The sequence below is a fragment of the Rhipicephalus sanguineus genome, chromosome 10 (genome assembly GCF_013339695.2).
Source record: "Rhipicephalus sanguineus isolate Rsan-2018 chromosome 10, BIME_Rsan_1.4, whole genome shotgun sequence".
NCBI classification, from domain to species: domain Eukaryota; kingdom Metazoa; phylum Arthropoda; class Arachnida; order Ixodida; family Ixodidae; genus Rhipicephalus; species Rhipicephalus sanguineus.
In genome coordinates, this window is record NC_051185.1 from 134,780,004 (window position 1) to 134,802,975 (window position 22,972).

Below are 22,972 nucleotides of genomic sequence, written 5' to 3' on the forward strand. Positions count from 1 at the left end.
TTGGTGTATATCATGCAAGCGAAACGGCCACGAATGCGCCATGAGCATGACATGTAAATCATGCCGTACATGTCACGCATGTCATGATTTTCATGTTACCACGTCTCATTTACGTTCGTCATACAGTCGCTGCGCGCAATACCCGTTTTGGTGTACATCAAGCTAGCGAAGCGGCCGCGAACGCATCATGAGCGTGGCATGTAAATCATGACATACATGACATGCATGTCATGGTTTTCATCTTAGCAACTGTTTTTCATGTTCTTCATACAGTCACTTCGCGCAATACCAATTTTGTTGTATATCAATCTACTGAAACAGCCGCTAGCGCACCATGAGCGTGGCATGTAAATCAGGTTGTACATGACTTGCATGTCGTGATTTTCATGTTACCACCTCTCACTTGCGTTCGTCATATGGTCGTGTCGCGCAATACCAATTTTGGTGTATATCATGCAAGCGAAACGGCCGCAAGTGCACCCTGAGCGAGGCATGTAAATCATGACATACATGTCATGGATGTCATGGTTTTCATGCTACCACCCGTTATTCATGTTCTTCATACAGTCACATAGCACAATACCAATTTTGGTGGATATCAAGCAAGCGAAACGGCCACGAGTGCGCCATGAGCATGACATGTAAATCATGTCGTACATGTCATGCATGTCATGATTTTCATGTTACCACGTCTCATTCACGTTCGTCATACAGTCGCTGCGCCCAATACCAACTTTGGTGTACATCAAGCTAGCGAAGCGGCCGCGAATGCATCATGAGCGTGACATGTAAATCATGACATACATGACATGCATGTCACGGTTTTCATCTTACCAACTGTTATTCATGCTCTTCATGCAGTCACTTCGCGCAATACCGATTTTGGTGTATATCAATCTACTGAAACTGCCGCTAGCGCACCATGAGCGTGGCATGTAAATCAGGTTGAACATGACTTGCATGTCATTATTTTCATGTTACCACCTCTCACGTTCGTCATACGGGCGTGTAGCGCAATACCAATTTTGGTGTATATCATGCAAGCGAAACGGCCGCAAATGCACCATGAGCGTGGCATGTAAATGATGACATAAATGTCATGGATGTCATGGTTTTCATGCTACCACCTTTATTCATGTTCTTCATACAGTCACATAGCACAATACCAATTTTGGTGTATATCAATCTAGCGAAACGACCGCGAGTGCGCCATGAGCGTGGCATGTAAATCATGTCATACATGACATGCATGTCATGATTTTCATGGTACCACGTGTCAGTTATGTTCGTCATACAGAAATGTCTCGTCATGCCAGTTTTCGTATATATCCCTTCATTTAAACGGCCGCGCGCGCCCAGAGACAATGTCATGTAAATCATGCTGCACATGACATGCGCGTCATGATTTGCATGTTAGGACCTGTCATTATGTTCGTCATGAATTCTTGTCACGCCGTACCAATTTTGGTGTATATGAAATTAACGGAACGGCCTCAAGAGCCTAAGGTCGTGGAATGTAAATCATGCTGTTCATGACATGCGTGTCATGATTTTCATGATATGACCTGTCATTTGTGTTCGTAATAAGGCCATGTTATGACACACCAATTTTGGTATACATCCGATTAACGAAACGGCCAGGAGAGCACAAAGTCGTAGGCGGCTAGATAGATAGATAGATAGATAGATAGATAGATAGATAGATAGATAGATAGATAGATAGATAGATAGATAGATAGATAGATAGATAGATAGATAGATACGCTCAAAGTCGCAGAAGTTCGCTAAGAAATGCTTCGCATTTAAAACGGGGTGAAGATTCTTCCGGACCCGAATAAAGTTAACTATCGTGGTGTAGTAACACGCTGCCGTCTCTGTGGCCCCAACGCCCGGCGCAGCGCCGGCGTTGGGGCTATATAGACGGCAGCGTCTCTCTGGCAGCGTCTCGTGCCCGGTCCACACCACCTAGACAAAACAAGGCCTGCGCACTCTCTCCGTGATGTCACAGACCTTGCCTGACGGGGAGGGACGCTATCGCCAGTGGCGCAGTGGTGGTGGTCAAAACATTTATTAACCATTAAATGGTTACAGAGAGGTGATTGGGTTGGGGCCGTATTGGCCTCCTACCCTCACAGTACTAGGTGGAGCCCCTATTCCAGGGCTGCATTGGCAAGCAACGCCGCCCGCGTCCGTTGAACCAGGGCCTTTTGTGCCTTGAGGTCCTGACAGCCGCGCAGGGCCGCCTACCAGTTTTCTCTCGAGGGTTTGGGATTGGGGGGGGGGGGGGGATAGATGGGATTGATTGGCACGCCCAGACTATGTGGAAGGTGTCAGCCACCTCGCCACAGAACTGGCACGCGCCATCAAAGGATGAATTGAAATGCTTTAACACCACCGGGCACAGTGCAATATTGGTGAAAAGCCTTAAATGGAGGCGCTCGTCAGCGCAATCCAGTCCCTTACAAGAATTCGGATAGCGCAGGTGCCCCTCCTTGTAGTAACCGGTGATGTCTGTGAATGAAAGGGCGAAATTGTCTGATTGGTGTATGCGACGAGACCGACACGTACAGTGGCCATGGAAGAACTGATGTTTATTGCTTGCGCACCGGAAGTGCTCGAGCGCGTTGCCAGAGTGGGTGGCGTACATAGACGGTCTTAGCGGTAACCGATACATCCTCTTTTCTTTAAAATTACGAGCTGATTACACAGTATGTCCTTCATAAGGTGGAAGAGGAGACTTGTTAATTCTGGTAGCCCAATCGGTGGGGAGGTCTTCTGATTCTTGATGACCGCCGCGGGGTTGTATTATAACGGTGTTCTATAGCAGTCTCTGCTGAACCTCTTGGGGCCTGCACAGCTGGCTTCTCGGTGGTTTGTTGGCTGGACGACGCTCTAGGCTCATCTTCCCCCGACACTCCTGCTTGTCTAGGAGGTGCGGGAGGAAGGCATTCTTCGGCAGCCCTTGGTCTCACAAGAACGGTCAACTTCGGGTCTGCATGGATCCCAGAAAAGTGAATGAGGTTTTGAAGAGAGAACACTTTCAACTTCCACGCAGAGAAGAGATTGAAAGTGAACTGGCAGGGGCGAAATATTTCAGCTCGCTTGATGCCAACAGCGGTTTCCACCAAATACCTCTTGATGAAAAGTCCTCGCGCATCTGCACATTCAGCAGCCCATTTGGTCGTTACCGGTTCCTAAGGCTGCCCTTTGGCATCGCGTCGGCTCCAGAGATATTTCAAAGAACAATGACCGAGATTTTTGACGGGCTACCTGGAGTACGCATCTACATCGATGACATTTTAATTTGGGGTGCCTCATGGGAAGAGCACCAAGAAAGGCTGCACAATGCCCTGAAAACAGCCAGTGAAGCGGGCCTCACGCTTAATTGGGAAAAATGTAAGTTCGGAGTGAAGCAGATAGACTTCCTTGGAGATAGAATAAGTGCGGAAGGCATCAAACCAAACCCAGAACTGGTAGAGTGCATAGCCCATTGCCAGAGACCAGCTACAAAAAAGGAAGTCCAAAGGTTGCTTGGCGCCGTCAACTATTTCAGCAAGTACTTGCCGAACTTAGCAAGTCAGACAGAATCACTTCGAGGACTATTGCGTGAAGGCGTTATCTTCGAATGGACAAGAACGCACGACATCGAGTGGGCCCATCTAAAAAAAATGCTGACGCGAGGTCCGGTGCTTGCAATTTTCGATCCGTCCTTGCCTACTAAGTTGTCTACTGACGCATCCGCCTATGCAGTGGGAGCAGCACTTCTTCAGCAGCATGGTACCGAGTGGCAACCGGTCGGCTATGCGTGAAGAGTTTTGACCGAAACTGAGCGCCGATACGCACAGATTGAAAAGGAGGCCCTTGGAATAGTATTTGGCTGTGAGAAGTTTAATGAGTTTGTTCTAGGCCGAAGAATTATAATAGAGACTGATCACAGTCCATTAATATCTATCTCAAAGAAAGGACTCAGCGACATACCGCCCCGTCTTCAAAGGTTGTTCCTGAGACTGCTGAAATATGACTACCGACTGTACTTTGTTCCAGGAAAGAAACTGATTGTAGCTGACACCCTGTCGAGAATTCAAGGACAATGCATGTCAGAAAACTGCTCGAAGGACTTGGAAATACACGCCACCAGTGTTTTGGAGGAACGAGTCAGCAGGAGAACAAAGCAAAGACTGGAAGATGCCACAGCTAGAGACCCAGAACTGCAGCAGGTCATAAAAAATCTGCAGGCGACAGAGCCTATCAAGGGGGTGTGGAAAAAACACACTAACGAATTGTCTGTGGTGGAAGGTGTGCTGATGAAAGGCACCAAAGTTGTAATCCCTTCCGAGCTTAGAAAAGAAATGCTCTCTCGGTTACACCGGGGCATGGCCAACTGCATATCACGAGCACGCACTCTCATGTACTGGCCGAGGATGGCAGCTGACATAAGACAAATGGTGCAACAGTGTGAGACCTGCCAAATACCTGCATACAAACAACCCGCTGAGCCCCTGCTGTTACGAGACACACCAAATCAACCCTGGTACAGGGTAGGAGCTGACTTGTGCGAATATGCTGGCAAGCATTACCTAGTCGTGTACGATGCATACTCTAACTATCCGGAGGTTGAGGAGTTGCATGGGACGACGACAAGTGAAGTCATCAATAAACTCTCGCGGCCTATGCGAGCGGTCGCAGTAGCCGCATTTCTTTCCTTGATGTCTCTCTTTGCTGTGCCCTAGCGAGTCCTTCCTGTGTTGCTGGTACTTCTTTTTGTCTTGCGTCACTGCGTCTACGCTCTTGGTTTCACTCCACGCTTTGGTTTGTGCGGCAGCGATTTCCTCAGCCTTTACCCACTCAACAGCTGTGCTGAGCGTGAAGTCTTTTTTGGCTAGAAGCATTTCTCTCAACGCTTTACTTGATGTGCCGTAAGCTATTTGGTCACGCAGCATCGACTCCCGGAGGTTTGCGCGGTGTGTTTGACGCCCTGGGAACCAAGTGCCAACCGCAGCCGGCCCGAGCAGTACTGCGCAGCTACGGCGGTGATGAAATAGTGCATATGGGGAAGGTATGCCTCTCAGTTCAGATTGGAGAAAACACGTCGCATACAATTGGGAGTAGGCTTCCAAAGACAGGGAGATAGCCCGGGAATAGAGTGCGCCGGCGGTCTGATTGGCCTGTTCGTTTCCCTGGAGCCCTTGGTGACCGGGGGCCCAAACCACATTATGAGGAGTTGGATCGAGGTATCGCAGCTAGGTTGCAGTATGCGCTGAGCAAGCGGGGGAGCCCACCCTAGCGCATAGTTTCGGCAGGCCCCTCGCGAGTCCGTGATGTGTTTCGACGAGGGGTAGGTGAGAGTCAGAGCGATAGCAACCTCCGCCGCATGTGTTGCACTGTAGGCTTTGAAAGTGAGCCTGTTTACTGTTCTTGAGTTGCGTACGAGTGCGGCCGTATACCACCCCCCGTGGTGTGGGCCGGCAACGTCCACGTAACACACGTGTTGTTGGTGACCAAAGTGTCGCTGCAACGCTTCCGCGCGCGCCTGGCGATGACCACTGTGGTCTTCTCTGGACATGTTGCGGGGAAGGGGTCGGATCCGGAGGCGTTCGTGCAGTGGCAGCAGTGGACGCACTCGGTTAGTCGACGCTACACAAGCGACAGGAACACGATCAGCCCGCCCGCAGCCGAGTTATAATGTTCCTCTGCTACTCACGAGCGTTCCGGTACGCCAGCTCTGCGATATCAGTGCTCTTCGCGCATGCGCAGCATGACTCTTGTACGGGAACGCGAAACTGCTCCGGCTCGGCCAGTTTGCCTAACGCTACAAAACTGCATAAAAAGAGCACAATGCTCTGCAGCTGATGCTTAGGCTGCAAGAAAGTGCCAGTAGTTCACAGGCTGCCGATTACCTAATTGCTGCTAACACAAAGGCGTCTGTGACATCAGACGACCGCTGTCCCCACACGCTGATTCTGTCATTCAATGAAACGAGAGGCCTTCTAGACGGGTATCTGCCCCGTATGGGTTCGAGCTGGTTGGTACTCTTTACTTCAGCACCATAAATCACAACACTTTTCGACGAAAGACGAAAGAGACACGATAGGCGTTCCAGGAGTTTATCTGCAGTATTTTGAGCGCGTCGTAATTTAGTCGCAATAGACGCGAGAAAAACGGGATCTCTCGCTAAGACCCTGCATGACGGTGAAGGCGTTAAGCGTCAGTTGCATGGACCGATCCAACGCTTACCCCCGTATTCAGAAACGCTCCTTGGCTTGAACTTGGCTTGCCACCGCCTTCAACGCGTTTGGAACACGCTGCCTTTAAGCGGTGCCAAGGCAGCAGAAACGCGTTTCAAACGCGCTCCCTTGAGGCGGTGGCAAGGCAAGTTCAGGTCAAAGAGCGTTTCTGAATACGGGGATTAGATTGTGACATGCCCAAGCAGAAGATCGCCACTGACCGGGCCACCCAGGTCATGGAACTGCATGAACTCATGAACGCATAGCGCAGTGGGGTCGTGCGGGGACCCCTCGGACGTACGTGCCCAAATCCCTTGGTCAAATAAAGTTTTACCTCCTCCTCCTCAAGAGTTCACTACTGCGATAGTGATAGAGGGTGATTCTTTTAGAACTGATCTATTGCATTTGGCTGCAGTTTAAAGCGGCTCGCGGCAAAACATGCAGGAAGGATGAAAACTTATTGGCCTGTCCCGTTTTTTCATGTGCAACGGAATGAAACAAGAATACAAATAACGAAAACCTCGAAAATGGTATGCAAGGAGGAATGGCTTGTGCCTATAAAACGTTGAAAAGTCTGATTGCCATGCGGCATGCCAAAAATGACTAGTAAAGGTGTTTATATTTTATAAACGTTTATAATCACTTAGCCTACAGGATATGTTGCAATGACCAGCCTAAACGTCAAACTGTTCTGACTTCAACAGCATGCAGTCCGTCATTGTATGGGATTTCGCTGGCAATCGATGGTTTATTATTTCTTATTTATTCTTTTTTTATAAATTGCATATGAAAAGACGGGGCACCCTATTAAATTTTATTTCTTCCGGAATATTTTGCCGCAAACCGCATTAAAATCAGATAATTTGTAAAAACATACAGCCCAATAAAAAAAAGTCGCCCGCATCTTCCCACGGGGGGAACTAAAATGCGTCGCAGAGTGGTGGGGGTATCGCGTGAATGTTGCGTAATTGGGTACGGTTTGGGAATGCTTGATTGTTACACGATGCGCACACCAAGTACGACTTGAATGGCTCCAGCGTGCACGAAGTTCCGGGTCCGCAGCTCGTTCAAACGTTTGCGTTCAGCGTCGTATGCTCGTCTTTTCGCAGCCTTGTCTTCTGCGTTGCTTGCTGTTGTTGACGCCGACGACGGTGAGGGTGGGGTAACGTTGCCTTCAACGAGTGGTGGGACGCTGATTGAAGGTACTGTTGCTTCCATCGCATCTACTCGAGTCAAGCAAATCGTCAAGTCAAGCGAAAGCCAAGTAAAGACGCCCTTGACTGAATTCCGAAAGCCCGCTCCGCCGCTTATATACACACCGCCCGCGTTCGAGGGAGAGGAGGGAGGGACGGAGAGGAGTTCCCTGTGCTCGCTGGTGCTGGAACACTTCCTTCGTTTCCGCGACGAGCTTGCCAAAGTTGATCTCCGGCCGGTCAGCGTGACAGAAGGCTCTGCGTTCGTAGTGATTAGGCAGTGACCGTCACCATTGGCCTGACCGCTTCTGAGCCAGGCGCGCTGACTTACCGAGGAGCAGGGCCATCGCGCTGGCCATACATACCGCTGAACCTAAAGGACATGACAGCACCATCGTCACGGACTCTCAGGCAGCCTGTCGTCTCTTATTACGAGGCAGAATTCCCAGTGGATGCCGTGGTTTAATAAAGCATCGCGTCAATAACGACCATACAATCTTCTGGTGCCCGGCTCACGCAGGGTTTGAGGGATATGAGAGGGCGGATGCCGCGGCTCGTGCATTAACTTTCCGAGCACAGGCTCTGGCCCCCTCAGCAGATTTACGAACCCCCGCGCCTTCTGGCACCTACAACCCCACAATCGCAAAAGACCTGCTTGCCCATCAGCGTTTTACCCGACAAGTATACGCCCCTCCCGACAAACGCCTAACAGGAGAGGAGGCAATAAATTGGAGAAAAAATCAAACTGGGTTTTATCCCCTCTTAAAAAGATTACACGCCATGTTCCCTACGTGCTATCGAAGTTCCTGCCCCTGGTGCGGAGGAAGCCCTACACTCTATCACATTACCTGGGGCTGCTCTAAACACCCCCCACACCTGACACACACAGGCACGATACCAACACACACATTGGAGCAGTGGGAGGCGCGACTGTCCAGCTCAGACCTGGCCGATCAGCAAGCGCTGATCGACCAGGTTGAACGGGCGGCCAAGGCCAGTGGGGCCCTCGACTAGGGCTCCCCCCAAAAGAATTTGTTATTGTAAATAAAGTTTATCTCTCTATCTCTCTCTCGCCATGGCAGACCTCTGCCTGGAGTAAAGGGTGGAAGAATCCGTGTTGGTCGTCCTCGGGAAGGGAGCAGCGTCTTCCGGAAAATGCGAAAAACTAGATAAAATTGCGAGCAGCAGAACACCGAAGTGTTCTATGAAGAGACCTGCGCAAGTGTAAGTTAACGTGCGAGCGAACGAAGCCTTGCGCTGCGTTTGTTCTGGACAACGGCACAGTTACAATTGGAGGCCATCATGACGGCATCGGGTGGCCTCCCCATCTGCACGGTCCTTTCCGTAGACACTGCATCCGCACGGTACCCACTCAGAGGCTATGTTGTGTTTTTTTTTCCTTGTAGTGCGGTTGTACAGCAGTCAGCGACTGCATGTTCATTCGGCGTATGGAGAGATGGCGACAGGACGCAGAGGAGTCCAAGAAAATTGACCATGCCTGTGGCGGTTTTTCAAGTACGAACTCTAGCGCAGCACGGATGGCGGAAAGTTCTGCCGCCGTCGATGATGTGAAGCACGATGTCTTGAATTCTCTGGACTTGGCCAGTCTGGTTAAACTTTTTGTCTCTCTGATGCGCTTTCTTTTGTGTCTCCTTGTCGCCCTGATTGGACTCGGCTAGTTTTGTGACTGTCTCGGATCACCCTGTTCGAAATAAGAGGCCATTAATTGCTATACTGAATACTGTCACGAGGGCGTATCACCTCCCTTCCTTTACACCATTCTCCCATCGCGTGCACACGCTAATTTGTTCTTCGCACTACTGCGAAGACGTTTCTTCAGTCTGCGCTTTTTTTCTCGTCTGCAAAATGACGGCCCCCCCTCCCCCGTTTCTCCAACTCTCCGCTAAACATGTCTAGTGTCCCGCTGCTCGATTAACAGTCATAGTTTATTTGTTATCCAAAATCAACCCTCCCATTTTTCCTCTGTTCGATCGCCTGCTCCTTGAAAATTGTCTGTGGTGAGGTGGCGGGAAGAGGGCGGAGGGCGAGGAAGGAGAGCTGGGTCCTGTCACAAAATTTCCACTTGAATCTGGAATTTTCCCCGAAGTCGCTGCACCTTTCAGTAGAAATTAGTAGTTGAAATGCAAGTTTTGTTCCGCAGCGAAAAACAATGCAGCCAGTTGCACGCCGCGGAAACCATCGGACTCAACGCTGTAAGCCGGCGAGGGATTGGCTAACGAGGTGAGATGTTGTCGCAAATCCACAGCTACATTTCTAGCACGCGCTCCAAGCTGATTTGTCAAAGCGAGGTCACCTATCGTGCCGGTTCAGGCAATGTTATCTGCGAATGCCACGTGCCACGTGATTTGTAGCGAGATCACGTAGTGTAAATCTGCCAAGTGATTTTAAATGCGCGCGTTTAAAGCTCACTATGAAAGTCACATCGCACGACCTGCCGGCACAGGCAGTGGCGTTTCAGCGAACGCCTCTTGTGACGTACTTTGCAAGCGGCGCAGGCGGAATCCTGCCGAGTGTACGCTCCCTGTTATCTGCATGACCCTCTTGCACGCCCACGTGCGTTATCGTGGTTAGTTAGAGTGCAGCCGCATGGCGCGATTTCAGGCGCGATTTACGCGTGGTTGGAGGGACGCGCGCGCTTTTTTTTTTTGACGAACACCTTCGCGAAACAGCGCCATTACGTCCCGCATGGGGCAATTTCAGGCGCGATTTACGCGCGCTTTTTTTGACGAAAGCCATCGCAAAATCGCGCCGCCGCGTCTTCTTACTGGACGTAGAAAAAAAAATCACAGCATATCCACGGAGTGAATGATGATCAGTGGGCGAAGCTGCGGAGGTTCATCGGTAAACCGTGAATCTTCCGTGAATTCTGCCCAGTACATCATCACCGACGTGAGATCGGGCGCGTTTATACTAAAGGTTCGATGAGTTATGACGACTTGCAGCTCACTTTAATTTTTCATGTACGCTGTGAATTTTCATTGTTTAGAAAACCATTGCTTTAAAAACATCTGGCGTCTTTCGTTAAGCAGCTGGCGTCTTTTCGTTTTGCTTTAGAAACATCTGGCGTTCTTTCGTTTTGCTTTTAGAAAAGCTCTGACGTCTTTCGTTGGTTTATTTCATCAATCAACGGCGTTTTGAACAAAATTTTTATTGTTTAATCACGCACAGGAGAAATCTCACCAGGCACTACCTTGGAGGTAAACAATGGCTGCTAATGGGAATGAGAGACAGAAGAAGTCGGCTTTTAGCTAACATTTACACTTCTACTTCTACTAACGTTTCATACTGGAACATGCCAATGGCTGCTAATGGGGAATGAGAGACAGAAGAACTCGGCATTTAGTTAACGCGCACGCTGCGAATTTTTTATTGTTCAACAACGCACAGGAAAAATCTCCCACCGGCACCACCTTGGAGGTCAAGATCTGGTACTAGCGTTACGACTGGTTACGCACTACTACGAGGGACGAACGGGTGCCGCCTTAAGGAGCTTCGCCCCTAAAAAACGCCTCGCGCGGGGCTTCGCCAGCTCCTCCACCAAACACATTTTAGGGCGCAGACGTGTGTTTATTTCGTCCCAGAGGCCACCGACCTCGACGCATCTGGGCAGAGCTTTTTGAATCCACTGCTTTCTTTGCGTGTACTTGCGCCCGTCGGAACGCGGGCGCCTCCAGCGCGCCGCGTTTCTCGCTCGCGAAAAACGCGCCATGCGGTTCCTTCGGGCTTTACAATTAATGTGTTCTTCCTTTTTGCGATGGCTATTATATAGACACTCACGGCGGGTTTTTGCCGTCATGCCCCGTATATGTATATCTAAATAAAAGCCACAAATAAAGATAATTCAGAAGAAAAAAAGCGTTCCAAAGCGCGCGACCGGGCATTCGAAAATGCGACCTCTCGCTCCGCAGCGCTTTGCGTTAGACATTCGTGCTACGCTCTATACGTTCTCTAGAACACTAACGGCGAGCCATTTATATACAATATTCACCGCTGGCGCTACGCAGAGCTCGGAGGTGCTTGAGCGTGTTCACTATCACACGAGATGGCGCGAAGGGGGCGCTTTTGTGCCGGCGCCCCGCTAATAAATGCATTGGGAGGGCGGCTATTGGGATCGGAGGAGCAGCAGCGTTTGAGCATTTGTTCAGGTGCAGGCGGCACTGGGTCAACTGCACGCAACGCCACATGTGGCGAAATTAAAATTATGCGAGCTGCGTCGTCGTCCGCGCTGCGTCTGCGTCGTCTCGCTATCGACGCACGCTAGTTTCCGATCTTTAGACAACGCAACAGCCCAAGAATGGCTTGGGATCTGGACATGCGTCCTCGCGGCTCGCAAACTTCATGGATTCCCTAGCATCTTCGGTCCCCACTTCTAAAACACTCTGGTGTTTCGCCGGAGTTGGGATGTGCGCCTCCGATTTGTACTTAAATACAGAACGTGGTCGCCCCTGCTCGCGCGCTTATTTTTTGAGAGGGGAGGCTTGTACGTCTTGTGCTTTCACCGCAAAGTTTTCATTAAAGCTACAGTAGAGTGTACTCTAGCTACAGGCCGCAAGAAGGTCACTTCTCTCGCTGCAGTGGCCGCGTTTGCGAAAGGATGTGAGCTGCTAGCTAGAAGAGCCAAAGTAGGGGTTAGTTGAAGTAACAACTGCGACAATTATTGGTTCGCGCTCGTCCTGCGTATACCTGTGCTTTCTTTTAATGCGTGCTGTTTTGCGTTTGAGCAGCGCGCTGCAAGTTGCGAGCTGTTACAGTTGTTAGTTCGCGTTCGCTCTGTGTGTGTTGTTTTCGTGCATCCTTCGTGCTTGAGCAGCGCGCAGCAAGTTTCGAGCTGTTTGCCGTTTTTCGTGTGATATCTCAATGTGTTGCTATCGTATTCATTGCCTCGCCCTTGCGGCGCAACTGGCTTTTTAAATTGTGTTACAGTCGTCTGTACAACGCATTCACATTGGTACGCGAATGAAGAGCCGCCTGTACTGCAGACTATATAGAAGATGCACTTACAACAGCAGTTGCCGCGTTGACAGGTTCAGCTCAGAGCGCGAGCGGAGACAGCTCTTGGTCCTCTTGGTTGAGCGCAAGGTCCGAGAGACCAGAAATATGCATGTAACAATATTGTTTATATAGATCCATGTCCAGTGGCGCGGGTCTATAGCCCAGTGGTTATGGCACTTGCCTTCGGATCTTGAGGGCCTGGATTGAGACCCCACCTAGCCAAGCAAATTAAGTTTGTTCTCTTAATTCCCGTGAGTAGAGTACACCAACGACGGCGCAGGGCCAAAAACGACAGTTCCGAGGAGGACAAGTATAGGCTATCAGAACAGCTTGAGGAGGCCTGACCCCCTATTACAAAGGATAAAATAATATCGCCTGGCTAATCAAACTAGCAACCAACCAAAAGTAGTCGCGATATCACATCAAACCACGAACACTAGACTCGGTTATTTTGTTGCTGTGCCAGATATCTCAATGATATTTTTCCTTATTGTGCGGTTTAAAACTGTAGGCAATTGAAGTTTTAACACTTCATTTGCGACAAGTTGGTACACACCACACTTTAGGATGGCGTACACTTTAAGGGAGGAAGTTTTTTTCCAGTCTTGCTGGGCTTGTTAGGGCATCATATTTATAGATAGGTGCTTGCATCTTTAGTCGCTAGCCAGCTTTCCAGTTCTGTCGGTACAGTTCAAGCATCAGAGAGTTGACTTCATGCACTCACTGATGTTATGACATTGCGTATATAACCTAGCAAGGCCAAATGTTTCTGCACGTTGTGAAAGACATAAGTACAAGCATTCAAAACAGTGCTAAAACAGGCACAAACCATCCTTTGAGGACATGCACGACCTAGGCGCACATACGAACACGTAGCGAATAGCAGACGACGCAAGAAGCCGTCCACACTGTCATGAGTAAAGGGGCGTGGGGCGCGTGCCGGACGGCGGCATGCGTCGATGGTGTGCGGGGAATGGAAAAGTACCCGACGGTGTGCACCCCCTCCACGTCCACGCACGCCATTGGCCGGGGAAAGGCGCGTGCTACGCGACCCGAGCTGAAGTGCGGAACCCCAGAGGAAGGTGGGGCAAGCCAGCATCGCGCCCGCGACGAGAGCAGCAGAGCCTAGTTCTGGAAGCAGCGTTGCGCGAGTCCCGGAAGGGGGGCCGTCGACATTGGTGTCTACCGAGCGAGGCGTGCCGGGCTTGCGGCCTCATCACGCAGTTCTCATGGCCTGTGCGGCACTACCCCAGCTCGACGAGACGGCAACCCACCGACAATCACGGAGCCACGTCGGTAGTTTGATCCCGTGGCACTGAGGAGAGGCCGACAGTTAGGCCTAGCTAGGAGGGACCGGTGTTCTCGACGGAGAACGAGGCGTCGGCAACGAATATGATCAGCGAGGCGCCTGATCACCGACGACGGCCCTGAGACGTCAACAGGAGCTTCGACGACGGAACTGGGCGTCGACGTGGGCAAAGAACACAGTCAGCGAACACCACGAACGAAGTAAGAACGTTCGATTCGTAGCGCCACTGACTGAGAGGCCACAGTGGCCAGACTTTCATGTCAGGAGCAGCTAAGCATAGCTCCATCTTTTGTAATTTTAGTGATTGCGCACTTTGTATGTTCGCACTTTTACGAACTATGAACTCGTGGATATTGTGGACTGCTTGTGTCACGTATCTCGGGAGCGCTTGCAATGCGGAGTGGAGTTGGGAGAGAGAGAGAGTCGGGAGACCGTGGTGGCACCGCACATCAAACTTTATCGCACACACCACGGAAACCAAAATAAACACTCGCACTCAAAATTTACTGTAGTAGGATTGATAGGCGGGCGAGTTGGAACTTATCCATCTTTGCGCAGCGCACGAAATTGACAAGGACACAAGAGAAGAGGACGGGACAAGCGCTGATCTTCAACTGAAAGATTTTATTTGAAAAGACAAATATATATATACAGGAACACACGTGCCACGCAAGATTACACTCGATCAATGAAACGGATTTCTTGCTCCGATAATGAGACTGATGGCTGACTTATACAAACACTATCGCACTTAGCCATGTGGTACGCCTCTGAAATCTCACGTGTGCGTTGATTATGATGGCGAGTGATGATGGACGTTTTCTCAAAGGAATCAGTCTCATTATCGGAGCAAGAAATCCGTTTCATTGATCGAGTGTAATCTTGCGTGGCACGTGTGTTCTTGTATATATATATTTGTCTTTTCAAATAAAATCTTTCAGTTGAAGATCAGCGCTTGTCCCGTCCTCTTCTCTTGTGTCCTTGTCAATTTCGTGCGCTGCGCAAAGATGGATCAAAATTTACAACAGAAAGTAAGAAGTGCGTACATACTAAGTGCGCAATCACTAAAATTACAAAAGATGGAGCTATGCTTAGCAGCTCCTGACATGAAAGTCTGGCCACTGTGGCCTCTCAGTCAGTGGCGCTACGAATCGAACGTTCTTACTTCGTTCGTGGTGTTCGCTGACTGTGTTCTTTGCCCACGTCGACGCCCAGTCCCGTTGTCGAAGCTCCTGTTGACGTCTCAGGGCCGTCGTCGGTGATCAGACGTCTCGCTGATCATCTTCATCGCCGATGCCTCGTTCTCCGTCGAGAACACCGGTCCCTCCTAGCTAGGCCTAACTGTCGGCCTCTCCTCAGTGCCACGGGATCAAACTACCGACGTGGCTCCGTGATTGTCGGTGGGTTGCCGTCTCGTCGAGCTGGGGTAGTGCCGCACAGGCCATGAGAACTGCGTGACGAGGCCGCAAGCCCGGGACGCCTCGCTCGGTAGACACCAATGTCGACGGCCACCCTTCCGGGACTCACGCAACGCTGCCTCCAGAACTCGGCTCTGCTGCTCTCGTCGCGGGCGCGACGCTGGCTGAGAGGAGGAGGAGAGGTTGAGGAAAGGAAAAGGCGCAACTTCTGCAACCCTAATTGGGAGCACGGCTCAGCGCCTGTAGGGGAAAGGGAGATAAAGATGAGAAGAGGGAGGAGAAGGAGAGGAGGAATGCTGTCCATGACCGAGGACGCGGCGGGCGGCTACTATAGCCGGTTGGCCAGTCCAGTGTCCTCAAGGATGCGAAGAACCGCCTTGAAAACCTGGGTGTGGTGCTTTTCAGGGAAGAGGAGGTCCCTCTGTGTAGCCGCGGGAATGCCCTGGCGACGGAGTGCGGCCAGCAAGGCAGCTCGTTGTGCTTGAAGCGCTGGGCACACACACAACAGGTGATCAATTCACCTTCTTCGTGGCCAACTCCACCGAACAACGACTCTCTCTTCCTCTGGGGTTCCGCACCTCAGCTCAGCTCGCGTGGCACGCGCCTTTCCCCGGCCAATGGCGTGCGTGGACGTGGCGGGGGTGCGCACCGTCGGGTACTTTTCCATTCCCCGCACACCATCGACGCATTCCGCCGTCCGGCACGCGCCCCGCGCCCCTTTTCTCATGACATTGGGGCCCGTTTTATGAGTTTTTTCGTGAAAAATTACTTTTGTTCTTCTCATCGGGGTTGCGGCCCTCTACTCTTCTGTTGGTGTCTGGAAGCTCATGACTTGTACCCTCTTGTGTCCAATTTACTTTCACTGCACTAGTGATCGCCACGCACTTTCGTGGAGACGTCACAACAAACACTACACTGAACCGTGCACAATATCTACGAGTTCATCGTTCGTAAAATCCTAGACCACAGTCTGTGGCGGAACGTTCCAAAGTAAAAGTAGTTTTTTCAGCCCCGCGCAAACTCCTGAGCCTATGCCACCGCAATAATAGCAATATGAAATCTAGTACCCCTGTCAGACTGGACGTTTTAATGTCATTCGAATGGAATGGCATTCGCATCTAATGACATTATGCGGCTGCTACACAGTGATATTTAATGTCATTAGAGGCGAATGACTTAAGCAATCGAATGAGTTAGAAAAACACATTCGCTGTCGAAGTCGAACCGAACGTATAGTCTCTACACCAGAGACTACTTAAAATGTGTCATTTAGTATTCTCAATTCGACACGCATTCGTGCAAACACGCTATTAATGTTGCTTTTTTTTAAAGGCGTCTGTGATTTTAACGAGCACACGTGTACGGAAGGCTGTCGCAAGATGTATTTACTCTCCACCTCAGTGGCGTCTGGCCGCCGGCACTGTCGGCCATAATGTAAACAAACGGACGCCTGTGTGCACTTGTATCTGCAGCGATGGAATGAACTCCACGAGCGCACTGGACCGAGGTGAAGATGTTTGCTCTCATAAGGCTATGAGAAGACAATTGTGCGCAGTTTCGTTGAAAGCTGTTTTCCAGCGTGGACGCGTCCGAGACCGCCTTTTGAAAGCGAACAAACGCGGAACGCTCTGAGTTTCCGTCAAATCTCTTCTTGCTTATGCACGTTCCTTGCAACGCCATGTACAAAGCAACTAAATGTTTTACTTGGTGCAGCTTAGCGTCGTCGTTCAGCGGTACTACAGTGCCTTGAATAGCGGTGCTGCCATGTCAGCCATTCTACAGTGTACTAGAAGGGGCAGTGAAGCGGGCGGCAGCCTCCGCGCGACTCCGGCGGCGTCGCCAGCAGCGGCGGCGCTGCGATCGACCAATCTTGAAGAGGAGCACGCGAAACGTAGCAACCACTGCGACGCTCGCATGTGCTTGGCGCGCGCTGTGTCTGTGGTTCAGATGTTTGCGCGTAAGCACTTCGCTTATTTAGTCTGTATTATCTGCTAAGGACCAGAAACTACAAGACAGATTGGTTTTCCCACAGATGCAAACGCATTTTGAGAAAGTACTCGCTGCTTGAATAGAGCCACGCTCTTGAAAACACGGACACTTTCCATCGCAGTTAAGTTTCATTAAAACATTTTCAACCGTTTCAGCAATCAGGATCGACTTTGTTTAGCTTACAGAACTTGAAAGCGCAGACGAATCTCTGATAGAGAGCGAGTACATTCGGATCTTGGGTAATCGCAATAGGGAAGCCGTGTGAGACGTAAATAAACGTAGCTAGTCGCCACAACTATGAAAGTAAGTTTAAACTAAAAGTCACATGGTGCGCTCGTTCTCTTTGCACATGCCTGAAAAAAAATGAAAAAAAAAATGATCGCGCAAATGAACAACGTCACGCAGAATCAGCTGGACTTGTTGCTGAAACAGCTATAATAAAACATTCGTGCACGAATTTGAACAGTCATATACGCCCACAGCAACAATTTATAGAAATCATGCCCGAAACACAAGGCAAGCAAGCTGAAAAAGAGGTCTAGCACAGCACTGATGCAGAAAGCCAAGTGGGAACTTCCTTAAACTGGCAAAGCAGCCGATTTTATTGATAGGGACCGTGCAGGCTTCGGCGAGCAGTTAAGCGAGCTACAGCATTTCACAAAATGGAAGGTCATGGTCTCTGAAATCTGTGAATTAATATGTCACAATGCATCACAGACAACGCATCACAGAATATGAGAACACACACATGAGGCAGTAGGGCACAGAGCATTGATATATGACATTGTTTTTCACACTAATGCAATGAGAGCATTACCATAGTAATGGGTAGAAAAACAACTGAATTACTGTACAAAAGGGAAGCCGCTTGCTTTGATTCAGCAAATCCTCACAGCTGGCAAGGAAAAGCTCAGAAAATCTCAGAAATAACAGCAGGTGAGGAAGGCAAAAGTATAATGCATGCTGAGAGAGTTGCCATGCAGCTAGTTTAGCCTGCTTAGTTTGAGGTGCTCGGCAAAATTGTTTCCTCAGCAGATTGGACTTATTCCCGCCTTTCACAAAAAAGTACAGTAGCATATAGTAACGTAAAACCCAAAACTGCGTACTGTTATAGGCTCTTAGCGTGAATTTCGCAGTCGACCTGCAATGGGGAAGCATGATGAAGCATGTGTAACACATCCATAACACTCTCGCTATGTAGTTTGCGTCCACTGAATAACGTTCAATAGCAAATAACGTTCCCAATCGCTTCTTCGCTCTGGGTCTGCGGGCGCTTTAAACAACGAAAGATTCGCCGTTTGTTTGCTTCGAGAGTACGCTGCGCTGCATCCAGGAGCGAAGAAATGATTCAAGTGTTGTTTTTTAGGAGCCGTTATATTCGCACGTTATAGCATCACACATTGAGAGAAAAGCGGGAGAATCACTTCCAAACAAGCGCGTTCCAGCTAAGGAGCCGGCAGTACGAGGCACCCGCCTTCAAGATTGAGCGACTGCAGCGCCGCCGCTTCGTTCGCCAGCGGCGGCGTCACCTGCCCCTATGGGTCGGTGCCTCCGCCCGCTTCACTGCCCTTTCTAGTACACTGTAGCCATTCTATCGGCTGTGGCTACTGGCTAAGCGTCGTCTTGGCTTATGGTGGCCAGATATCCTGCGATATGAATTTTTATCTGCGTTTATCTAGCGATGCGACTTCCCACATGCCTTTTAAAATAAAGAAGTTCGCTTTCATGTAACTCTACATTTACTTTCCCCAACTTTTCCAGCCATTTTTTTTCTGAATTATCGACATTGATATCATGAACGAATGACATTACTTTTTCCTGTGTAGCACCGCCACGGATCGAATGGCATTCGTTGCGCCGAATGACATTCGAACCTAATGACATTAACACCTCCAGTGTGACAGGGGTATAATGCATGTACTAAGAAACACAAAGTCAGCTATGTTCCTTGCAAGTGTAATGTTGTGTATCGAATTCCAATTTCGTGCGGTAAGATATATATAGGTCAAACCGGAAGGTGTATTAATGACACACTTAGAAATCATAACAACAATGTAAAAAATGGACGTGACAGATGGCTTGCGATTCACTGCAAGACATGCGGGTGCCAACCTGTGTTCAGCGCATGTACAGCTGTCGCATCGCAGAACGATAAATTGACGAGAGAAATAATCGAAGCTGAGAACATTGTTAGATTAGGTCCCGAATGCGTCAGCACGCCGTCTGTTAACTTATCTGTCAAAGAGCTCGCGTTTCTAAGAAGTTGATTGTTGTACTCACCTGGCGGTGCAAGAGTGGTGCATAAAAAACTTTGGCTCAGGAAATAAACTTTTGTTGGTAGTTTGCGCTCTGTGTGTTGTCGTCTCTTCTTTTAGTCCCTGTCTCGTTTGCGCGATTCAACCCTTAAGCTCTACTCGCCGACATAACTACGCACAATACTCTTCAAAAATCTGCACAAATTCACTGTCTGTCAAGGTCAACTCAAATAATGTTATCTATCAGTATTCTCAAAACCTATTTCGAAACCCAGCATCCTTTTAGCACAATAGCAGTCACCAGTTTGATACACTATGCTGAAACCTGTGTTTTTTCACATTGCGCATCTTTTTCAGTTTTTTCCTGCGCCTACTCATGACATGTCTTCTCGAACTCTCACTACAGCTGATGGCTCTAACCCGATGCCTCTTCCAACCAACTTTCTCTGACCTCGTCCTACCTCTATATCTGACCCTGGTTACATGCACCACACTCTCTGCATCCCAACAATTCCAACCTGCTTTACGCGTTTTCGCAACATTCTTCTTCATTCGCTTTACGCGTCTGCCATTGACAACTTGGGGAGCTTTCCTTGCGTCCTGATAATTGCTACCAGTTTTCAGCACTTCTGGAGCTGTCCTTATTTCTTTTACTTTCACACTTTTACCATCGTGCGTCTGAGGCACTCCAATGCTCTGCCTGCCCACTGGCATTACAGCTTGGGAAAGCTGAACGCTTCTTCCTTCACCGGGCATACCCATCAGCGAAGAGCTATATTCTATCTCCATGTTGCCTGGATGCATCGCGTTCGCTTCCTTCGGGCCTTGTCCTTTGACATCCGCATCCAGTTTGTTCACCGTTGCCTTGTTACAAGTATATGGTACATCCGAGCCCTTTCTCTTCTGCTCATTACTTACAAGACTGCTCTCATCTGCACAACTACCGTGCTCAATGCCCCTTTCCTCAGTGGAGACAGAACTCTCAAAATCAGGCACACTGACTTCTTCCATTGAAACCTCTGTGGGCCTTCTGTCATCCTGTTCAATGTACCCTTTGGCTCGTTTGGCTTGTGCTAATCGCAGTTGAAGCTCAAGTTCCTGCTTCTCTCGAGCATATGCTTCTAACACTGCGGCGTGTTTTGCCTCGCGTTCGGCGCGTAGTGCCTCTAGTACGGCTTTGCGCTCCTCTCTCTCATTCTCCCACTCTTTTCGAACGCGTTCCTTCTCGTCCTCAATAAACTTTAGACCTTGCTCCTTATTGAGCTTTTTCTCCCGAATGACTCTTAATATCTTCTTCCAATCCATCCTTGCAACCCCCGACGATACGTGACTGTGCCAAACGCTGGCAAAATCCTGGCAGGCTCGCCACTTATTGTGTCACGTATCTCGGGAGCGCTTGCAATGCGGAGTGGAGTTGAGAGAGAGAGAGAGAGTCGGGAGACCGTGGTGGCACCGCAAATCAAACTTTATTGCACACACCACGGCAAACCAAAATAAACACTCGCACTCAAAATTTAAAACAGAAAGTAAGAAGTGCGAACATACTAAGTGCGCAATCACTAAAATTACAAAAGATGGAGCTATGCTTAGCTGCTCCTGACATGAAAGTCTGGCCACTGTGGCCTCTCAGTCAGTGGCGCTACGAATCGAACGTTCTTACTTCGTTCGTGGTGTTCGCTGACTGTGTTCTTTGCCCACGTCGACGCCCAGTCCCGTCGTCGAAGCTCCTGTTGACGTCTCAGGGCCGTCGTCGGTGATCAAGCGCCTCGCTGATCATCTTCGTTGCCGACGCCTCGTTCTCCGTCGAGAACACCGGTCCCTCCTAGCTAGGCCTAACTGTCGGCCTCTCCTCAGTGCCACGGGATCAAACTACCGACGTGGCTCCGTGATTGTCGGTGGGTTGCCGTCTCGTCGAGCTGGGGTAGTGCCGCACAGGCCATGAGAACTGCGTGATGAGGCCGCAAGCCCGGCACGCCTCGCTCGGTAGACACCAATGTCGACGGCCACCCTTCCGGGACTCACGCAACGCTGCCTCCAGAACTCGGCTCTGCTGCTCTCGTCGCGGGCGCGACGCTGGCTTGCCCCACCTTCCTCGTGGCCAACTCCACCGAACAACGACTCTCTCTTCGTCTGGGGTTCCGCACCTCAGCTCGCGTGGCACGCGCCTTTCCCCGGCCAATGGCGTGCGTGGACGTGGCGGGGGTGCACACCGTTGGTTACTTTTCCATTCCCCGCACACCATCGACGCATTCCGCCGTCCGGCACGCGGCCCGTGCCCCTTTACTCATGACACACACTACGCGTGGTTCCGCCAGTTGCCGCCAGGCAGTGACTCCACTTGATCTAGCCGCCAATACGGCACATGTGCTGCTTGAAGATGGTACATATGAATAGCTTGTTGGGGTAGCAAAAATATGACTTCGGCTGGATTGATTGCGGTCTCGCAATGCAAATTCGGCTCTAATATCTAGTATTTCTTCGCGTCGCGTGAGAAATTGCATCTGCATTAAGTGCAGTTGGTCTAGTTATTAGCATATTGTTGCATCTTGGACACAATAGTGCGTTAAGTGCCTACCAGCGAATGTGCAATGAACTTTTCTCACCTGTGTGACAAAGCTGAGTCCAATTAAGTAGGAAACAAAGCAGACGATCGCAATGAAGATCTCCTTGTGCGGTCGCAACAGCCGCGGCCACTCGTCGACTACGGCCGTGATGAATCCCTCCAGGGTGCAGAACTGTACAAGAATGCATTAGTTAACGACGCACGTTGCCATGAGATTAGAAAACTTGAAATAAATTGAACACTTCATAACTGATAACCAGGCAAATAAGTGTCCGGCTAATCATCAGAGCTATCGATGCGCGAGTGTTCAATTTATTCTGTCGTCTCGTATTGGTTTCTGTCACCCCGAACCACCATCAAAGCTGTGAAGTGTGATGGACACTGTAAAGAGGGTTTATCGCTGAGAGAAGCTGTACAACGGTACAGCAGTCCTAGCGCATAGCCCACCAAGAAGCAAGGTAATCTCGTCATCGATCAAGTACCCAACACAGAAATGCAATCAGCGACATATAAACAATTACAACACTTATGCTGGCCCATAGTGAAGCACAGCGATGAATATAAGGACTGTTCCTAATTGTTTTTCTGCAGGATAGCTCCTCAAGTTGAGCATGGACGGCAGTTTCTTAACAAATGCTTTAAGTGCGCACCATAATTATGCCCGATAATTTACTTCGAAATAACATATATTACCAATAATTTACATTCACTAAGAAGGAACTTGTGTTTTATACTTTTTACCGTTGTCGTGTCGCCGAAATGGTCGGTGCCTAAGTATTTGATTGAAAGAGCATTGACGATGTATAGGGTGAAAGGAAGGCTCAAACGTTATAGCACACGCCCGGCTCGTCAGCCGCGTTCGGTAACGCGTCCATTTTAGTAAAGCGTTGGGTGAAAACCACTATGACACAGGACTTTCGTAATAGTAGGTGCGGCTATCGATGTGTTAGCACGTCTTCCATTATCACATCAAGGAAGGAGTACTTCAAAGTTAAAAGCTGCTCTAAT

General features: G+C 49.7%; 1 protein-coding gene across 1 annotated transcript in view; it reads right to left on the minus strand.

The window, feature by feature from the left end:
• The window catches only part of LOC119372477 (sodium- and chloride-dependent GABA transporter 1), a 1,056,622-nt gene that overhangs the window by 196,517 nt on the left and 837,133 nt on the right, over positions 1–22,972 (minus strand). The window contains exon 8 of the mRNA XM_037642952.2: positions 22,005–22,136. Coding sequence (XP_037498880.1) covers positions 22,005–22,136 — 132 coding nt within the window. The remainder of the gene's footprint in view (positions 1–22,004; positions 22,137–22,972) is intronic.